Source organism: Schistocerca serialis, chromosome 6, assembly GCF_023864345.2.
Source record: "Schistocerca serialis cubense isolate TAMUIC-IGC-003099 chromosome 6, iqSchSeri2.2, whole genome shotgun sequence".
In the NCBI taxonomy this organism is placed as follows: Eukaryota; Metazoa; Arthropoda; class Insecta; order Orthoptera; family Acrididae; genus Schistocerca; species Schistocerca serialis.
In genome coordinates this window covers 84,402,768-84,423,779 of record NC_064643.1, presented here as the reverse complement: position 1 = coordinate 84,423,779, position 21,012 = coordinate 84,402,768, and the positions used below count along the sequence as shown (strand labels likewise).

Below are 21,012 nucleotides of genomic sequence, written 5' to 3'. Positions count from 1 at the left end.
TCCCTCACTCACCATCTAACCTCCCAATTGCATTTAGCTGCCCTAGTTTCCACCTCATCCCTGCACGCTCCCAGCAGCACTTTGCTGTCCCCCACCTCTACTCAGCCATCTCTCCCCCTCCCCTTCTCAGCCTTCCTTGCTCCTACACAGTTGCCTCTCCCATAATGCACTGCTGCTTGCAGTCTGGCTCCATGGCTGCAGCTGCCTGAGACTGTGGTCACATGTGTGTAAGTTGTGTTTGCATAAGTGTGTGTGTTTTTTGTCTATTTTTGACCAAGGCCTTGTTGGCTGAAAACTAACATTCTGACAGTCTTTTTGATGTGCATTTCTGCGACTCAGCACCTCCGCTATATGGTGAGTAACAACTATCCTTTTCATAATATCATTACAGTTATCAAACACATTTACTTATCTTTTGAGAAGCAGTCATGTGGAACACAACATGCATTTCCAGTCCCTGAATAAAGTCTTTTGTCAGCTCAGTACTAAACTATCTTTCTAGCTGCTCTGGTTCTTGTGGACCTAACTAGCTATGACATCGACAGCCTCTGTCCAGTGAAGCCGAGCTGTCGAACTGAGGAGACGATCTGCACTGACGAACTCACCTCTGAGCACTGCTGTTGACGTCCTTTATGTGAGTGCTGGAGAGGGCATTGTGTAGTGTAGTCTTCCCAGAGAGGGGAAGCGTGGCACCAGATTTGCATATACTGCCATGCTGGCACCACCACTCAGTGTCCACAGATATTATTGTTTATGCTGGCAAGCATCTGACAGCCAGTGCACGAGTGGTGTCATTTGATAACACAACAAAAACTGTAAAGGGGTGAAGTCCAGGGACCTTGGTCTTCAAGAGAAGTGACCATTACTGACAGTTAATCTTCCGGGGAATGTTAGGTTTACATGATCTGTCACCTTACAACTAGAACATACAGAGACCTATATGCTGGAAGAACATACCCATCCTCCCAGTTGAACGAACTCCTTCCAATAAGTATATTATTCTAGAATACCAGGTACACCAAGATCGCTTGTAACAACCAATCTCGTCATCTCTGATATTTCAGAATAATGAAACATGTCAGATCACCCCCCAGCAGTTGACACAATGTCATCTTCCAATAATGATGGAAGCTCATTTTCAAGTAAGTCTGGGTAACAGGACCCTGTAAGGTGATGAGATAACACATCAAGTCCAATCTACAGGTTGCTTATCATCACACATAACACATTTACAGAGAAGTGTTCGTAGAAAAGGCGTACCCAAAAGCATTTGAGTTTTTTTCGGACCACAGATTTGAGTTAGAGTGTAATTGATACCATCATGGATGAAAGAGCAAACAGTATTAATTGGGCTATTCAACCATTTGCAACTAGCCAGTGACAAAATTCCAATTGTATACCTTCTCACTGTCAAAGGTACTGAATACACTGAAAATGATATGGGTGGACACCCCACATACATAATGTCCACTATATTCTTTTATATGTGTAGAAATTCTACACATGCTTGTTGAAGGACTATGTTCTACCAACTAAATAATGTCTTATGCGTTGTCAATGATTTGTTCATTTGAACTCTCAGATAAAACATGATGCAAGGTTGTGCATCAATCTGTCACAGTTGAGTGAAAATACAAGTAAACACTCTTGAATCTGATACTTTGCGGTTAGACAATCATTTACCATATTCTCTACAAACAGCAGCAGCGTTTCCAGTAAAAAATCCGTATGTAAACACTGTATCGGTGTACTCTGCATCTGTAAATGTTTTCAGTATTCGTAAATGGTATAGCAGAATTGGCTAACAAATCATCATCACAGATTGAAAAATTCAGTTAGATAAACACAAGCACAACTTCACAACTAGAACTTCAGGACAAAAATGAGTAAACCCATAGCAAATGCAGTACAAACACACAAAATGAAATTTATCTCTGTAAGCAGCTGTGTCTCTGTAACCAATAAAAGTTTGGTATTGTGATGTGGAATGTTTTATTCAAATTAATTTATGCTACCACCTCTCCTGAAACATCCTTTATATGGGCTGACAACTGTATTTCACAATAACAAAGTCTATCTTTCTTTAATTAGAACTGTCTTCTTGATCTCTTCTTTTAGTTTCTTACGAGATATTCGCAAGAACTTTTACAAATATTCATGGCAGTACTTTTTTTGAAAGTGGTTTTATACCTCTTGCCTCCCACTTCTACAATTTACCATGAGGCCTATATTTGAATGTATCATTCCGAATAAGTTGACACTTCAGAAACTATCTTGTTATCTGAACAGATAATTTTGCCCACATAAAACGAAGCATTTCTTGAAGGACTCACTTTCCCCTCACAGCCTATTCTCTTTTCTGATATTACATGCCACAACAAAATTAGTTTCGCCCCACTTGAACAGTTTTCCTCTGTTTATCATGCATACTGTTTTGCACCTTCAAATGAACTGGACCCGTGGTCTAGGGGTAGCGTCTTTGATTCATAATGAAAACGTCTTCGGTCGCGGGTTCGATCCCCACCACTGCCTAAATTTTGATAAATAATCAGCATTGGCGGCGGAAGACTTCCGGCATAACAAGTCAGCCTCATTCTGCCAACCGCCTTGTCAAAGAGGGCGGAGGAGCGCATAGAGGTTCAGGGCACTCTCTTGTCCTAGGGGTGGGAAATTGCCCCTAAAGGCGGAAGAATCAGCAATGATCAACGACATGAGGATGCAGAACGCAATGGAAACCACTGCATTAAAAGACACGTAACGTGTATCCACAGGACATGTGGCCTGTAATTGAAGAAGTGTCATGATGATCTCCTCATTGGCAAAAGATTCCGGAATAGTCCCCCATTCGGATCTCCGGGAGGCGACTGCCAAGGGGGAGGTTCCCATGAGAAAAAGATTGAATAATCAATGAAAGGATAACGTTCTACGAGTCAGGGTGTGGAATGTCAGAAGCTTGAACGTGGTAGGGAAACTAGAAAATCTGAAAAGGGAAATGCAAAGGGTCAATCTAGATATAGTAGGGGTCAGTGAAGTGAAGTGGAAGGAAGACAAGGATTTCTGGTCAGATGAGTATTGGGTAATATCAACAACAGCAGAAAATGGTATAACAGGTGTAGGATTTGTTATGAATAGGCAGGTAGGGCAGAGTGTGTGTTACTGTGAACAGTTCAGTGACCTGGTTGTTCTAATCGGAATCGACAGCAGACCAACACCGACAACGATAGTTCAGGTATACATGCTGACGTCGCAAGCTGAAGATGAACAGATAGAGAAAGTGTATGAGGATATTGAAAGGGTAATGCAGTATGTAAAGGGGGACGAAAATCTAATAGTCATGGGCGACTGGAATGCAGTTGTAGGGGAAGGAGTAGAAGAAAAGGTTACAGGAGAATATGGGCTTGGGACAAGGAATGAAAGAGGAGAAAGACTAATTGAGTTCTGTAACAAGTTTCAGCTAGTAATAGCAAATACCCTGTTCAAGAATCACAAGAGGAGGAGGTATACTTGGAAAAGGCCGGGAGATACGGGAAGATTTCAATTAGATTACATCATGGTCAGACAGAGATTCCGAAATCAGATACTGGATTGTAAGGTGTACCCAGGAGCAGATATAGACTCTGATCACAATATAGTAGTGATGAAGAATAGACTGAAGTTCAAGACATTAGTCAGGAAGAATCAATACGCAAAGAAGTGGGATACGGAAGTACTAAGGAATGACGAGATACGTTTGAAGTTCTCTAACGCTATAGAAACAGCAATAAGGAATAGCGCAGTAGGCAGTACAGTTGAAGAGGAATGGACATCTCTAAAAAGGGCCATCGCAGAAGTTGGGTAGGAAAACATAGGTACAAAGAAGGTAGCTGCAAAGAAACCATGGGTAACAGAAGAAATACTTCAGTTGATTGATGAAAGGAGGAAGTACAAACATGTTCCGGGAAAATCCGGAATACAGAAATACAAGTCGCTGAGGAATGAAATAAATAGGAAGTGCAGGGAAGCTAAGACGAAATGGCTGCAGGAAAAATGTGAAGACATCGAAAAAGATATGATTGTCGGAAGGACAGACTCAGCATACAGGAAAGTCAAAACAACCTTTGGTGACATTAAAAGCAATGGTGGTAACATTAAGAGTGCAACAGGAATTCCACTGTTAAATGCAGAGGAGAGAACAGAAAGGTGGAAAGAATACATTGAAAGCCTCTATGAGGGTGAAGATTTGTCTGATGTGATAGAAGAAGAGACAGGAGTCGATTTAGAAGAGATAGGGGATCCAGTATTAGAATCGGAATTTAAAAGAGCTTTGGAGGACTTACAGTCAAATAAGGCAGAAGGGATAGATAACATTCCATCAGAATTACTAAAATCATTGGGGGAAGTGGCAACAAAATGACTATTCACGTTGGTGTGTAGGAGGAAGTACAAACATGTTCCGGGAAAATCAGGAATACAGAAATACAAGTCGCTGAGGAATGAAATAAATAGGAAGTGCAGGGAAGCTAAGACGAAATGGCTGCAGGAAAAATGTGAAGACATCGAAAAAGACATACCATCTGACTTTCGGAAAAGCATCATCCACACAATTCCGAAGACGGCAAGAGCTGACAATTGCGAGACTTATCGCACAATCAGCTTAACAGCTCATGCATCGAAGCTGCTTACAAGAATAATATACAGAAGAATGGAAAAGAAAATTGAGAATGCGCTAGATGACGATCAGTTTGGCTTTAGGAAAAGTAAAGGGACGAGAGAGGCAATTCTGACGTTACGGCTAATAATGGAAGCAAGGCTAAAGAAAAATCAAGACACGTTCATAGGGTTTGTTGACCTGGAAAAAGCGTTCGACAATATAAAATGGTGCAAGCTGTTCGAGATTCTGAAAAAAGTAGGGGTAAGCTATAGGGAGAGATGGGTCATATACAATATGTACAACAACCAAGAGGGAATAATAAGAGTGGACGATCAAGAACGAAGTGCTCTTTAAGAAGGGTGTAAGACAAGGCTGTAGCCTTTCGCCCCTACTCTTCAATCTGTACATCGAGGAAGTAATGATGGAAATAAAAGAAAGGTTCAGGAGTGGAATTAAAATACAAGGTGAAAGGATATCAATGATACGATTCGCTGATGACATTGCTATCCTGAGTGAAAGTGAAGAAGAATTAAATGATCTGCTGAATGGAATGAACAGTCTAATGAGTACACAGTATGGTTTGAGAGTAAATCGGAGAAAGACGAAGGTAATGAGAAGTAGTAGAAATGAGAACAGCGAGAAACTTAACATCAGGATTGATGGTCACGAAGTCAATGAAGTTAAGGAATTCTGCTACCTAGGCAGTAAAATAACCAATAACGGATGGAGCAAGGAGGACATCAAAAGCAGACTCGCTATGGCAAAAAAAGCATTTCTGGCCAAGAGAAGTCTACTAATATCAAATACCGGCCTTAATTTGAGGAAGAAATTTCTGAGAATGTACGTCTGGAGTACAGCATTGTATGGTAGTGAAACATGAACTGTGGGAAAACCGGAACAGAAGAGAATAGAAGCATTTGAGATGTGGTGCTATAGACGAATGTTGAAAATTAAGTGGACTGATAAGGTAAGGAATGAGGAGGTTCTATGCAGAATCGGAGAGGAAAGGAATGTGTGGAAAACACTGATAAGGAGAAGGGACAGGAGGGAATTGCTTCCATGGTTTTAGAGGGAGCTGTAGAGGAAGACAGAGATTGGAATACGTCAAGCAAATAATTGAGGACGTAGGTTGCAAGTGCTACTCTGAGATGAAGAGGTTAGCACAGGAAAGGAATTCGTGGCGGGCCGCATCAGACCAGTCAGTAGACTGATGACCAAAAAAAAAAAAAAAAAACAATGGGAAAGTCTACATAGTCACATCAAACGTCAGAGGAGTTTCGTTCACCTTCGCTGTTTGGCTTAGTTCCATAACTGGTTTTCTTTCGATGTTGAATGATAAAGAGATGGAAAGATAATATTTTCTCTTCATACTCTTGTGGCATTTTCTGAGATATTTGGGTTTTTGTTCACATGCTAAGTCCATGACACTTCATAAACCTGTAACACCAACCAACTCCACCATTACAGTGTGTTAAGTTCCATTATGGTGCTAGCTTATAAGCATGTATTTAAATCATTTCTGTATTAATTCCAATGCCATATAGACAGAGTCCTTGAATCCATGTCAATATGTCACCTAGTTTTGGCCATTTTGCATTCAGTCCTCTATTTGTACATTTAGTCTTCCTCCTTTCTTCTTCTTCTTTTTTTTTCCTAGCCTGCCAAATTGGGAATAGTTTTTCCTGTTGGTGGAGGACCAAATTGTCCCTCAGCTGATCTGTTTCCAAGTTCTTCTACATATGCTATTACTTTCAATTTATAGCCTGCATCATATGAATACCATTTATTTTTTTCCATTACAAAACTAGCTACTAACAAAAATATTGTAGTGTTACTGATAACACAAACCACTTTCAATTCAAATTCACTGGCACCGTAGACTGCAATGACGCATTATAGGGTAGACAGTGTTCTGGGTTTGTGACAGCGGGGCGGGAGGAGATAGTGTTAGCAAGCTTGTGAATCCCTGCAACTTGTGTTGATGACATTGGTTTACTGTTGCTGTCAGTTGAATCCAATGTTGCCAGATTGAGATAGGTTTCCTGTGGCATCGAGTATATGGTCCTTGTAAGACTGACAGGAATTTTACATGAAACACTGGACATTTTTATATTAATTTCAAGCATAAGATGCACCTGAATTTTGGTGGCAATTTTCTAAAGAAAAAAGTGCGTCTTATGGTCCGTAAAATATGATAAGTAAAAATCATTTACTTAACTCAAGGAGTTGCTGAACACAAATGCAGACAGATCCACAAATGCAGACAGATCCAAACTGAGTATCTAGAAGATTCCAGGTCCGTAGCCAAGCCATAATGCACTAATCACTAAGAGAGAGGCTGAGTACTTACATACATAGTAGACACCATGCTGAAGGGGACTGATGATCGCTTGTGATGGCCTCTTATTAATTTTTATTATGGTGCTGCCTGCAATGGCCAAGGAGGACGAGTCCTTCGAGAGACCATTGGTTGGCAGCCTTGGTTGCTGCATAGCTGCCTGTAATGGTGGTAATAGGAATGTCTGGTGCCAACTTATGTTTTACAAATTGAGACACTCAGCTTGGTGTCTGTGGCAGACAACACTACAGTGATCAGTGATCTTATTCCTTTTCCTGAACTGAAATAATTCACTTATCTCACTGAGTTCTTCAGAACTATTGCCTTCCCTGAAACATATAACATGGTTCAGCCTGGAAAAGCAGTTTAAAAGAAAGGATTCACTTATATGTTTCAATGGGGTGCATAAAATTTATTCTCTCATAGCTGAAATAGAGTTCATTCTATCTGGTCCGACTTAAGCTACTAAATAAAGCAAGGTCTTGGTTAAAGTTTGTACTACTTTAGCAGTACACATACCACTTCCACGTCTGCCCTGATGTGAAAACATACGGTACTTGATCAAAGTTTTACTATTCATGTCATTCACACAGCATATTTCCTAATTGGAAGTCAGCGTAAGTACGGTACTCATGGCCAGTTGTCCAATTGACCATAACTTTAACCAGTCAATAAACAGCTTTAAATTCCACACAGTATTCTTCAGTGTAGTATGCTTTTCCAGTGCTACACACTTCAACACTAGTCAGTAATCTTAAGTTTCTGCAATATGATTGGCTAGTATATTAAACACCCCCCCCCCCCCCCCTCCCAATGGATCATGGACCTTGCCATTGGTTGGGGGGCTTGCGTGCCTCAGCGATACAGATAGCCGTACCACACGTGCAACCACAACAGAGGGTAATCTATAGAGAGGCCAGACAAATGTGTGGTTCCTGAAGAGTGGCAGCAGCCTTTTCAGTAGTTGCAGGGGCAAGAGTCTGGATGATTGACTGATCTGGCCTTGTAACATCAACCAAAACGGCCTTGCTGTGTTGGTACTGCAAATGGCTGAAAGCAAGGGGAAATCACATCTGTAATTTTTCCTGAGGGCATGCAGCTCTACTGTATGGTCAAATATTCTGGAGATAAAATAGACTTCCATTTGGATCTTTGGGTGGGGACTACCCAGGAGGATGTTGTTACCAGGAGAAACAAAACTGGTTTTCTACAGATCGGAGTGTGGAATATCAGATCCCTTAATTGGGCGGGTAGGGTAGAATACCGGTATTTAAAAAGGGAAATGGATAGGTTAAAATTAGTTATAGTGGGAATTAGTGAAGTTTGGTGGCAGGAGGAACAGGACTTTTGGTCAGGTGAACACAGGGTATAAATACAAAATGAAATAGGAGTAATGCAGGAGTAGGTTTAATAATGAATAGAAAAACAGGAACACAGATAAGCTATTATGAACAGCATAGTGAATGCATTATTGTAGCCATGACAGACACAAAGCCTACATCCACCTCAGTAGCACAAGTTTATATGCCAGCTAGCTCTGCAGATGGGGAGAGATTGAGGAAATGTATGATGAGATAAGAGAAATTATTCAGATAGTTAAAGGAAACAAAAATTTAATAGTCATGGGGGGGGGGGGGGGGGGGGGGGGAACTGAAATTTCATAGTAGGAAAAGGAAGAGAAGGAAAAGTAGTAGGTGAATATGGACTGTGGGAAAGGAATGAAAGAGGATGCTACCTGGTAGAATTTTGCATAGAACATAATTTAATCATAGCTAAAACTTTGTTTAAGAATCATGAAAGAAGGTTGTATATGTGGAAGAGACCTGGAGACACCAGAAGGTTTCAGATTGATTATATAATGGTAAGACAGATTTCGGAACCAGGTTTTAAATAATGACATTTCCAGGGGCAGATGTGGACTCTGACCTTTACGAACTGCAGATTAAAACGGAAGGAACTGCAAAAAGGCAGGGTTTTAAGGAAATGGGACCTGGATAAACTGAAAGAACCAGAGAGTTTCAGAAGGAACATTAGGGAATGATTTACAAGAACAGGAGAAAGGAACACAGTAGAAGAAGAAGGGTAGCTTTGAGAGAAGAAATAGTGAAGGCAGCAGAGGATCAAATAGGTAAAAAGAAGGTGGCTAGTAGAAATCCTTGGGTAACAGAAGAGATATTGAATTTAATTGATGAAAGGAGAAGATGTGAAAATGCAAAAATGAATCAAGCAGAAGGGAATACAAACGTGTAACAAATGAGATTGACAGGAAGTGCAAAATGGCTAAGCAGGAATGGCTAGAGGACAAATGTAAGGATGTAGAAGCATATAGCACTAGGGGTAAAATAGGTGTTACCTACAGAAAAACTAAAGAGACCTTTGAGAAAAGAGAACCACCTGTATGAATATCAAGAGCTTAAGCAGATAACTGGTCCTAAACAAAGAAGGGAAAACAGAAAGTTGAAAGGAGTATATAGAGAGTCTACACAAGGGAGATGTACTTGAGGACAATATTATGAAATTATGAAAATGGAAGAGGATGTAGATGAAGATGAGAAAGGAGATATGATACTGCGTGAAGAATTTGACAAAGCACTGAAAGACTTAAGTTGAAACAAGGCCCCAGTCATAGACACCATTCCGTTAGAGGTACTGATAGCCTTGGAAGAGCAAGCCATAACAAAACTCTTCCATCTGGTGAGCAAGATGTATGAGAAAGATGAAATACTCTCTGACTTCAAGAAGAATGTAATAATTCCAATTTAAAAGCAAGCGGGAGCTGACAGTTGTGAAAATTACCAAACTATCAGTTCAATAACTCACTGTTGTAAAATACTAACATGAGTCCTTGACAGAAGAATCGAAAAACTGGTTCAAGCCGACCTCAGGGAAGATCAGTTTGGGTTCAAGGTAAATGTAGGAACACATGATACAATACTGACCTTACAACTTCTCATAGAAATTAGGTTAAGAAAAGAAAAACCTATGCTTATAGAAGTCGTAGGCTTAGAAAAACCTTGTGACAATGTTAACTGGAGTACTCCCTTCCAAATTCTAAAGGTGGCAGGGTTAAAATACAGGGAGCAAAATCCTGTTTATAATTTGTACAGAAACTAGATGGCAGTTATAACAGTCGAGGGGCATGAAAGGGAAGCAATGGTTGAGAATGGAGTGAGTCAGGGTTATAACCTATTCCTGATGTTATTCAGTCTATTTATTGGGCAAGCAGTAAAGGAAACAAAAGAAAAATTTGGAGTGGGAACTAAAGTCCAAGAAGAAGAAATAAAAACTTTGTGGTTTGCTGCTGACATTATTTTGTCAGAGACAGCAAAGGACTTGGAACAGCAGAAACAGAATAGACAGTGTCTTGAAAAGAGGATATAAGATGACCATCAACAAAAGCAAAACAAGGATAATGGAATGTAGTCGAATTAAATCAGGTGATGCTGAGGGAATTAGATTAGGAAACAAGACACTTAAAGTAGGAGATGAGCTTTCCCTGTTTGGTAAGCAAAATAACTAATGACAGTTGAGGTTGGGAGAATATAAAATGTAGACTGGCAATGACAAGAAAAGCTTTTCTGAAGAAGAGAAATTTGTTAACATCAAGTATAGATTTAAGTGTCAGGAAGTCATTTCTGAAAGTATTTGTATGGAGTGTAGCCATGTACAGAAGAGGAACATGGACTATCAATAGTTTAGACAAGAAGAGAATAGAAGCGTTTAAAATGTGGTGCTACAGAAGAATGCTGAAGATTAGATGGGTGGATATATAACTGATGAGGAGGTACTAATTAGAATTTGGGAGAAGAGAAATTTGTTACACGCCCTGTTTAGAAGAGGGGATTGTTTGGCATTACACATTCTGAGGCATCAAGGGATCACCAGTATAGTACTGGAGGGCAGGGGGAGGTGGGGGGGGGGGGGGGGAGTAAAAATCATGGAGGGATACCAAGAGATGAATATAGTAAGCAGATTCATAAGAATGTAGGTTGCAGTAGTTACTCGGAGATGAAGAGGCTTGCACAGGATAGAGTAGCATGGAAAGCTGCATCAAACCACTCTTTGGACTGAAGACGACACACACACACACACACACACACACACACAGAGTACGCCATGTTGAATGTTAGCTCACTGGAAGAAATTACAATTTGCACTATAAGTACCAAAACTTCTAGAAACATCATTTACAGCAGATCTTAGTTTCTGAACTACTCAGTTTCTCAGCAAAATTCATATTAGGATATTTAATGCAAAACAACTAGAGCACTGAGAAGTATGTTGTCATGTTACTTAAGCTGAATCTGTACATCTAGCATATTCAAATGTCTCCTGCTTCCAAAATGCACATTTGTTCTCCTCTCCAGTTGGCTTTAGCCAAGCAGCTTTGTAGCTATTCTTGAACAACATGCAAAATACCCTCCTTGATCAATCCTCAACATCAAATTTAATGTAGTCATATAACATAATATGTATTTTTCAAAAATCAAAGAAACTCAAACAAACCCCTCTTTACTTATATTAAGTACAGAAATAAATATTTAGTTTTCAAAATAGCTAAACTGGCTCCTCATTTCACATTCTGAGCTTGGGACCAGATGGCGATGCAATTATGAAATAAATTGCCTAAAAGTTAATGCTGCAGTTGGATTATCTGGAAGTGAGTGGATTTAGCTGTGAAGGAGTTCTTAGTGACATACTAATGTTTTGCAGATATGAGTACAGACAGTACTTTTATTATGTAGCCTCTCAGATGCCATTACAAATGACTGAATTTTGTAATGAGAAGGGCAGAAAAGTACAGAGGACCAGCACCAATGTTATTTATTTCATTTATAATGATTTCAGTCAAGATCTAAGTGTTGTGATTTATGTTTTCTGAGTGCCTGTATTAAAATTTTCATCAAACAATGTCATGGGGAATTCTGTTATCGATACTTAGATTTCAGAAACCCTCAGTATGTTTTGTAACTGTGATGTTTAATCTTGGCAAACATGTTTTGTCATTGCTTGTAACAATATAATTAATGTGCTGAAAAATTGTTAATTGTTTTTCAGCATATACCCAGAAAATTCTGACCTTGCTACAACTCTTGGTTTACTTTACATGAAACTTAGGGAGTATCAGAAAGCATTTGAGAAGTTGGGTTCCGCTTTAGCACATAACCCATCTTCAGCAAAGGCATTGTTGGCAATGGGTTCTATAATGCAGGTAAGTACTGTAATTTGTAAGATGTTCATGTTATTGGGCGAATCTCTTTTGTTTGGATGCAGTCTTTAGTGATCTGAGACGTAATTTTTTTTTTTTTTTTTAAAAAAGAAAAGCATTAACCTCGCAATATCAGTATCATAATCTAACCATGTTCTATATATTTTAAATGAAACAATGGAAAATCCAGGATGGAATGTAACAATGTTAGGGAAAGGAAATTGCTACTCACCATATAGTGGAAATGCTGAGTTGCATATAGGCACAACAAAAAGACTGTTACAGTTAAAGTTTTCAGTCAACAAGTACTTTGTTGAAAATAGATCACACACACACACACACACACACACACACACACACACGCAACTCACTCTCACATGACTGCAGCCTCTGTGTGGCTTCAGTTGGCTATATGCAACTCAGCATCGCTGCTATGTGGTGAGTAGCAACTTTCCTTTTCATAATATTGTTACTTCATATTGTAAAATTTAAAAAAAAATGTTTATTGCTTTTAATGATTTCTTATACCAGATTCCACAACTATTTCAAATTTTTCAGAAAAACTTAACCCAAAAAGTCAAGGATTAGTGGTGAGCATGACTTTCAACAGCAAATGGCATATTCAAATTTTCGGATTCAGGACCTTTCTTACACATCTACATGCCTTTGAAAAGTATGTTGTGTCAATGACAGTTAATGAATTTTTTTAGCATAAAGCAACCCCCCACCCCTTCTTGGTAGTACATGTAATGCAAAATGCACTCATATTGCTAGGGTTAACGAACTCAGAAGAAAGATGAAACAGGAAAGATGAAGAAAAACAACTGCTTTCATAAAGAAAATGAAACATTTACAAATGCAAAATTAACACAGTAAAAGACAAAACTGCTGTATGGGTACTTGGATAGGGCCTTCCTGTGGAAATCCATGATGAAGGAGAGTGTTTTTGGAGTAGTAGTAGCAGGCTCCATTGTATTTGTTACTCGAGTGTCCCTCAAAAACTATGTTGTTTAATTGTTTTGTGTGATATTGTAAGGCATAATCTGCAGACATTTGTCTTTGTTTTGTGAAATGTGTGGCTGTCAAGAAATATCAAGTAAATAATTGTGCACACTAACAGTTTTGCATAGAGGAATTATATTTTTCTTGGATAAGAGATGGATGTTAAAGGAAACAAATACTCTTAACTGTAGCTAAGCATAAAATTGTAATGACAAAGAAATGCAAAGCAAATGTTCAAAAATGGAATAAAGTAAAGGAAATAAAATAAGAGAAGCCTCAAAATGGTGCAGGCAATTGTAGTGTGAAATGCGCTAGTCTGGGCACCATGTAGGTCCCTGTTTCCAAACAGCCAACAAATGTTGTTTGTGTACATTGCGTAATCACGGTCTGCAACTCACTGTTCTAAAGACAGATTGGTATTGGATGTCAAAGATACATTGTGTCATGGGACAGCAATGTTCCATTAAATGGTGAGGTCGCCAGACGAAACATTAGTGCCATGCCACATCACAGTGCAGAGTACCAGACTGTGAAAGTGAGTTTATTAGTGGCCATTTATAATGCAAAAAGTTAATATGTAGTTTCTGCATTGAGGAATTAGCAGTGACAGTAGCTGAATTTATTTATGGCCAAATTCGTATTCGTAATACATATCCTTGACAAAAGTTACATGGTATGTGTTCTAACTGGGAACACAAGGAAACAAAGCTGTGAAAGAGATACAATTTCTTGGACCCTCATAAAGTCACTACCCACATCAGGTGTCGCTTGTGCAGTGCTGCACAGCAGACCTGGTGACGGCGGTCCTTGACTAAACTGCTTCTAGGGGCCACTTCGTGTAGTTGTGGGCACACTGTTTGAATGCCAGTGTGCACTCCATTTGTCATAGTGACCTGACTTATGTGTATGCTATGAACAGTAGGTGTAATAATTGGTGAGTTACTACACGTCTCCTTCCTTGTGGGGTGTAAGACCAGGTGTCACCGTCTATAATGCTGTGACTGAAGAGACATCTGTGGCATCTGTAGTGGTGCCAGGGGCGGGAGACAAAGGCACAAGAAGTTCCCGATCTGCCAGGACCAGCGAGTACAAATGAAAGTGCACAGGACCGGCAGCAGGGGGCAGGAGCCATATGGATGTCAGAGTCTATGACAAGGGAACCTTGCACACAAAGCGATGATGATGGACTGCAGTGGAGAGTTTCTGGTGAAAGAGACCCAGCTTTCATCCCTACTGACAGTGTTACCTGCTCAGCCCAGTGAGAGGCACTGGCGACAGGAAGAAAATTGTGCCATCGGTGCTGACGAATCCCTCACTGTCAGGGTAGACGGGCACAGCCAGGCCCATTCGACACCCAGAGTGCCCACGGCTGACAAAGAATGGGGCATCGGGCCCGAGGAGGGGATCTTGTGCCCATCTCAGTGAGCAGCTGGTTCCGATAGCATACATCGAGTCGATCTTTGGTGCGAACTGTGAGGATGAGGCGACGGTGCTGGCAGTGGATGAGGACTTGAATCTGGGGTGGGCACTGTCCAAATACTGTGGCATAGAGTGGTGTGCCAACTGTGATGTTGGCAAAACTGGTACCACTGGGACATGCCTGCCTGGCAGCAAGAGGTTGAGTAGTGTCTGTGGCTGACAGGCATGCAGGAGCTCAGTGGGATTGCTGGCACCAATTGGTGTCGCTCTGTAAGAGCTTAAAAAATAAATGTGAGGGCCTTATTGGCTGGGAAATTTTCTGTGTATGTACACATCTGTTTCTTAAATGTTTGGACAAGGCATTCTGCCCCACCATTCGACTGCAGATGGAAATCTGGCACTGTGATGTGGCAAATGCCATTGTGTGTATGCAGGTACTCGAAGGATTGTGCCACAAACTGAGGACCATTGTCTGAAACTATAATGCAAGGCAAGCCTTCTGTGTTGAATATCTTCACCAGGACCTTGACATGCATCTGCTGTCACAGACGAATGATGAACAACATAAGGAAAATGAGAAAAAGCATCAATTGCTAATAACCACGGAGTGTCTAAAAAGGACTGGAAAAATGTTAGTAGATTTTTTCCTAGGGCTGTGTAGGGGCCATCCATGGCAAAAAAGCATTGCTTGGTAATGCCTGCTGACCCAAACACATGCAGCAGGCTACAACAAAGTGTTCCACCTCTGGATTGCTGCCTGATAGAAGCACATGGCAGCACGCCGACAGTTTTGTGTGAAAGACCCACTCATTGACCCTCGTGTAATAAACAGAGGGTCTCCTGCCACAGAGCAGCTGTAATCACAATGCAGGGAGTAAATCCTTTGATCGACAGGAAAATAACACCATCCAAGAGGGAGGTTGTGGGATTGAAGGGACCAGACTGCTACGGTCATCGGTCTCCAAGAGGGAGAGGTGGTGGTGCAACTCATAAAATTCCAAAGTGGGTTCAATGCCCAGCCCAATAGATAGTTGGACAACCTATGTTGTGTACTGCATATTACCTCCCGGAGCACTGGATCCTCCATTGTAGCAGAGCAGTATGGGAACTGGTGATGGGGAGCCATTCACCATGTGCCTCACCTCTGCATCTAGTTGAAAACCAAGCAGTCCCTCCTGGTCAGACGAGTGATCAGGGCACATGGTGAGCAGGGAAAGAGCATCCATGTTTGCATGTTGTGATGTGGGACAAAAATGGATTTCGAAATTGTACCAGGATAAGAATAAAGTCTATCACTGCAGACGATAAGCAGCTTTGTCCAGTAAGAACACCAATAGGTTAAACAGAGAAACCAAGGGCTTATGGTCGACAATTAAATGAAATTTTTGCACCATACAACAACACATGAATTTTTTTTTAAATCATAGAGCAAGAGCAATAGCTTCTTTTCCCACCTGAGAATAATGTCACTGGGCCGATCTGAGTGTTTTCAACACAAAGGCAGTTGATTCAATGCCATCTGAAGGGTGATGGGCCAGGACAACCCCTACCTTGTACTGGGATGTCTCTGTGGCCAGGTTGAAATTTTGCAGGACATTTTACAGCATGAAGACTATCCTTAAGCCACACCAAAGCATGCTCACAGGGTGCACACTAAACAACAGGAGCACTTTTCCAAAGCAGTAGATACGAAGGGTGGGCGATAGTAGCCGCTCTGGGAATAAACTTGTGATAGTATGCCACTTTTCCCTCAGGGGCTGAGCATTCATTTGGTGGGTATGGATTTGGCAATCCCAGGATTCCTGAGGTGGGGACTGGTAAGTGCTGCCAGTCCTCTGTTGCCATGAGCTACGGACATGCTTCAGGGACCACTATATGGTGTGGCAGAGGGACTTTGTGTCATAGGCAATGGGCATCTTGGCTTGTCTGCCTGGACCATGAAGAAGGAAAAAACCTCTATAAAAAGCCCTACATATCAAGGTATGAGGTGCATGGCTGTGGGCTGTGGGAATGGAACATTTGTTAGTGGTAACCTGCCGTTCTTCAGTTGTTAAAGCTTACTCAGACATGCAGGGCTCTGTCTGAGCAGACCTGTATTTCCCTAGCTGCTCATGTGACCAAGATGGAACCCTCAAAATTAAATCCTTTTACTCCCAGTTGAATGGGAATCAGCACCCAATCCAGCAATAGGGCTTATGTGGCCCATCCTCCTGACTCAGGGATCTTTCAGAGTACTTACGTTAATGGTAACAGAACGCATGCTGCTGGTCAGAATGCATTTTATAATTGTTAAGAGGAAGGCATCTTCGGCAAAGTTTCCCTTTCTTACATTCAAAAAGGTTTACAGGGAATTGCAGTGAATTTAAAATCTGTCAAGTGATTGTGCACTGAAACACTTGGTAGAAACTTTTAATTTCCAACAAGTAAAAAAACCACCAGAAAGTCAATCAGACAATTGTGTTGTGGAATGCTGTTGGTAGTAACTGTTGGTTTCCAACAAGTAAAGAACTTCCAGAAAACTCAATACTTGGGGAGTATGCAATAGAAACTGAACTGCTCAATACCTTGAACTACAGCAAAGGTGTTGTGCCTTGCAGGGATCTGATTGAGATTCTGAGGCAAGAACTGAAAGCTGAGTGGGCCAAAGAAGGCATTGTTGACATGCCAAACATAATGAAAAGGGTGGATGGCAATCTGATCAGACCAGACTCATTTATACTACATTTAACAGCACAAAACTTCCAGACCATGTCATGATAAATTTGCTTTGCCTAAGCATGTGGCCTTATTTCTGCAACCCAGTGTACTGTTTCAAGTGCCTGTGCTTTGGGCACACCATTCTCAGTTGTAAAGGAGAAACCACTTGTTGCAACTATGGTAAGGCCACCCACAAAGGAGTTGGTTGTTCATCTCCTCCAAAGTGTGCCAGCAGCTCTGGGGATCACACAGTCTTGAGTAGAGACTGCTTGAAGAAAGGAAGAACCAGGAGACAAAAACAACAAAGTGCATCCCTTATAGAGAAACCAAAAAGATCTAGTAGGCCATGCAGCTACCCATTTTTGTTGCCTCCTTTGCTTCCATTCTCAAACAGCCAGTCCAGAAAACCAATGCTGCTACACAAACCGATGTTTCTAGTGTCAGCCCTAGTACCCGTATTTGTCAATGCACTTCTGCACTGCAGATTGCAGGTTCAAGATGGTAGGATACCTGCCATCATCAGTACATGGCTCTATCATATAAGCTCCCTGATATTAAGGGAGATACATGGCACTGAAGTAATCTGTCTGAAGCTGAGTGGCTTAACTGTTGTTTCAGTCTACAAACCACTGAATATCCAGTGGCCACTCCAGTCTTACCCTGTGTACCTCAGCCATGTATATACGTAGGTGATTTCAACAGCTGTCATGCCACTTGAGGTTATAAAACGATGATGATAATGGAGAGCAACTAGTAGAACAGGTAGAAGGAAAAAAACTTAGTATTAGTTATGATGCCACAGAAATGAAAACCTTTGGTTCTGCTAGGTGGCAGACTGGTACCAAACGTGACCTGTGCTTTCCCTCCACTGATTAAAACACACTTCCTTTGAATCATACCAGAAGAGTCTTAAAAAGCTTCCAAAGAAGCCAGCACCACCCTACAATAATAAATACAGGGCTTGAGATACCTATAGTAAATTCCACTAACAAGCAAAGATGGGTTCCAGGAAAGTTAACTGGGATCAGTACACTGGAGGTTGACAGCAACCTATGTTGGATAGCCCCAAAAGTAGAAAGCTACAAGAGATTTGTGGGAGTCATAATTGGTGCATCCAAATGCAATGTACCACGAGGGCTCAGGAAACATTACATCCCTTGCTGGGATGACACAACAAAAAACATATATGCAGAATACCAACAAACTGAAAACCCTAGAGCACTGAATAAAGCCAGAAAGTGGAAATGGATGGACTTGACTTCCAGTTTAAATTTCATTCATGCAAGCAGAAAGGCATGGACATTATTAAGGAAACTTGGAACTGCAATGAATGTTTGCTGTCAGCAGCCAAAGAAAACACCACCAGAACTAGCATTACTCATCGGATCAAGAGCTAAGAAGGTCTCTATGGACACAACCACCAAAGAAAAGATAAAGAATGAACTGAATGAAGAAATAGCTACCTTCATGATAACACCACCTTACCAGATTCCTTTAATGAAAGAGAGATAAATGAGCCTATCAACACAGCAAAATTGTGGTAAGAAGCTGGACTGTATGGCATATTACATGAATTTATAAAACAGACTATGCTGGGGAACATGGAAGAACTTGGGTGAAAAGGTTCTACAGTGATGCACTCAAGTCTGGAAAAGTAGCTCAACAGTTCAAAATTACACATAACACTAACAATCCTCAAGTGCGAAAAGCAAGTAGACGGCCCCTCAAGTTTCAACCCAGTTGCACTGCTAAACACATCCTTCAAACTAATGGAGTGACTTATCCTTAGCAGAATTCAAGGAATAATAAATAATATAACTCCAGCATATCAGGCTGGTTTCAGAAGCCAGCGCAGCTGCTATGAACAGGTTTTAGCCTTGACTGCCTACATTGAGGCTCGATTCCAATAGAAACTAAATACATTAATGGCCTTTGTTGATCTGTTAGCAGCATGTGATACTGTGTGGCTAGCTGGACTACTGGTAAAACTAAAAATCATATCCCAAGCAGAAACTGACAAAACTTGCGGGCAGTATGTTAACCAACCATTACTTCAGGGTTAGTGTTGGACAAAACAGAGTAAGTTATTTACCATAAAAAATGAGCTTCTCCAAGGACAGATTCTCTTCAACCTGTGTACCAGTGACACGCCAAACACTACTAGCAAAAAGTTTTACCATGCCGATGACCTCGCTATAGCCACACATACCAGCACACTTGTCCAAGAGTTTCCCTCTTGGGTGACCTTTTCAATCGACTCAACCTCATGTGCCTTAATGCTGGAGCACCCATGTTCCTTACAGACTCCATGCATTCCTGTTCCCATTTGGACCTCCCACTCTGCACTGCCAAGCTTCCCCATTGTCTCAAGGGTCCTTTCTCTCCGACACATACGTGAGCGACCATTTCCCATGTGCTATCCATTTGCTGACTCTTGCCCCACATGCATGTAAATCCAATTGGCAGCTTTCTAAGGCTTACTGAAACCTTTACTTCTCCCTGGCGACCTTCGACGAACGTTTGCTCAGTTGTGATGACCAGGTAGAGTACCTTATGAATGTTATCATTATGACTGCAGGACGTTCCATACCTCGAAACTTCATCTTTACCATGTTGTGTCCTGGTCCTGTCGTGAACTGAGGCATGCCGCGATGTGATTTGCATGCAGGAATGTGCTCTCCACGCTTTTAACCATCATCCTACTTTGGTGAACGGTCTTTTTTTATAAACAGTTACGTGCGTAGTGCCATTGAATTCTTCAGGAGAGCAAAAAAGCTAGCTGGATTTCATTTGCCCATTCTTTTAGCAGTTTCAGTCTCTCTTCCGTCATGTGGGGCAACCTCCGTCAGCTCACTGGAACCAAGGTCCATTCCCCAATTTCTGGCCTGACCATAGCAGGTGATGTTATTGTGGACCCTACTGCTATCTCCAACACCTTGGACCAATATTTTGCAGACATTTCGAGCTCCACCCACTATCACCACACCTTCCTCCCTCAGAAATGAGTGGAGACTCTGGTGATATCCTTGTCCTCTCAGGATTGTGAATGGCACACTGCCGCCATTGCTATGAGGGAGCTAGACCATGCTCTTACTTCCCTCCGATCTTCCTCCCCAGGTCCAGACCATTTTCACATTCAGATGTTGTAACACCTTTCACTTGCTGGCAAGTACTTTCTCCTTCATACAATCACATTTGTGCCTCCCTAGGGGCTTGCCACTCTTAAGCGAGTTCGTGCTTGACTACCATGGGGCCCCAGCCTTTGCAGCATTTTTTTCCCTTCCGTGCTGCATGTCTATCCTCTTGTTCTTTTTCCCCTTCCTTGGGGAACATGTCAGGGCTATTTTTGTAAATGTATTCTGCACTTTTGGTAGTTAATATCATAATACTTTCCACTGTTTTTCATTCCTTTTTCCTTTCTTTGTTCACCTTCTCCTACTGTTCCTCCACTTTGGCATTTGAGGTTCCTCTTTTTCTTCTTTCTCCCTGCGCACTCCTGAAGGCCGGCCCATGAGTCTGATGCGTAACAAGTGACCGGGTAACGTATAATTCCCAGCCACAGGCCAACAGGTAGGGTTCACACGTACCCCCTCATACAGGCCAGGCCCAGGGAGGCTTGATTACTTGAGCTGATAAGTTTTCAAATTGCTGATTGGTCCCTTTGTCAGCTGTTTGGGAGGTGTGACCTGAGGTGCGAACAGTCACGTAAGGTGGGTG

The 21,012-nt window shown here is 41.4% G+C and overlaps 1 protein-coding gene across 2 annotated transcripts in view; it reads left to right on the top strand.

Annotated features, from left to right (window-relative positions):
• LOC126484418 (Bardet-Biedl syndrome 4 protein) overlaps window positions 1-21,012 on the top strand; it is a 131,052-nt gene that overhangs the window by 30,600 nt on the left and 79,440 nt on the right. For both annotated transcript variants that reach the window (XM_050107931.1, XM_050107932.1), the window contains exon 6: window positions 12,027-12,180. In XM_050107931.1, the coding sequence (XP_049963888.1) occupies window positions 12,027-12,180 (154 nt within the window). The remainder of the gene's footprint in view (window positions 1-12,026; window positions 12,181-21,012) is intronic.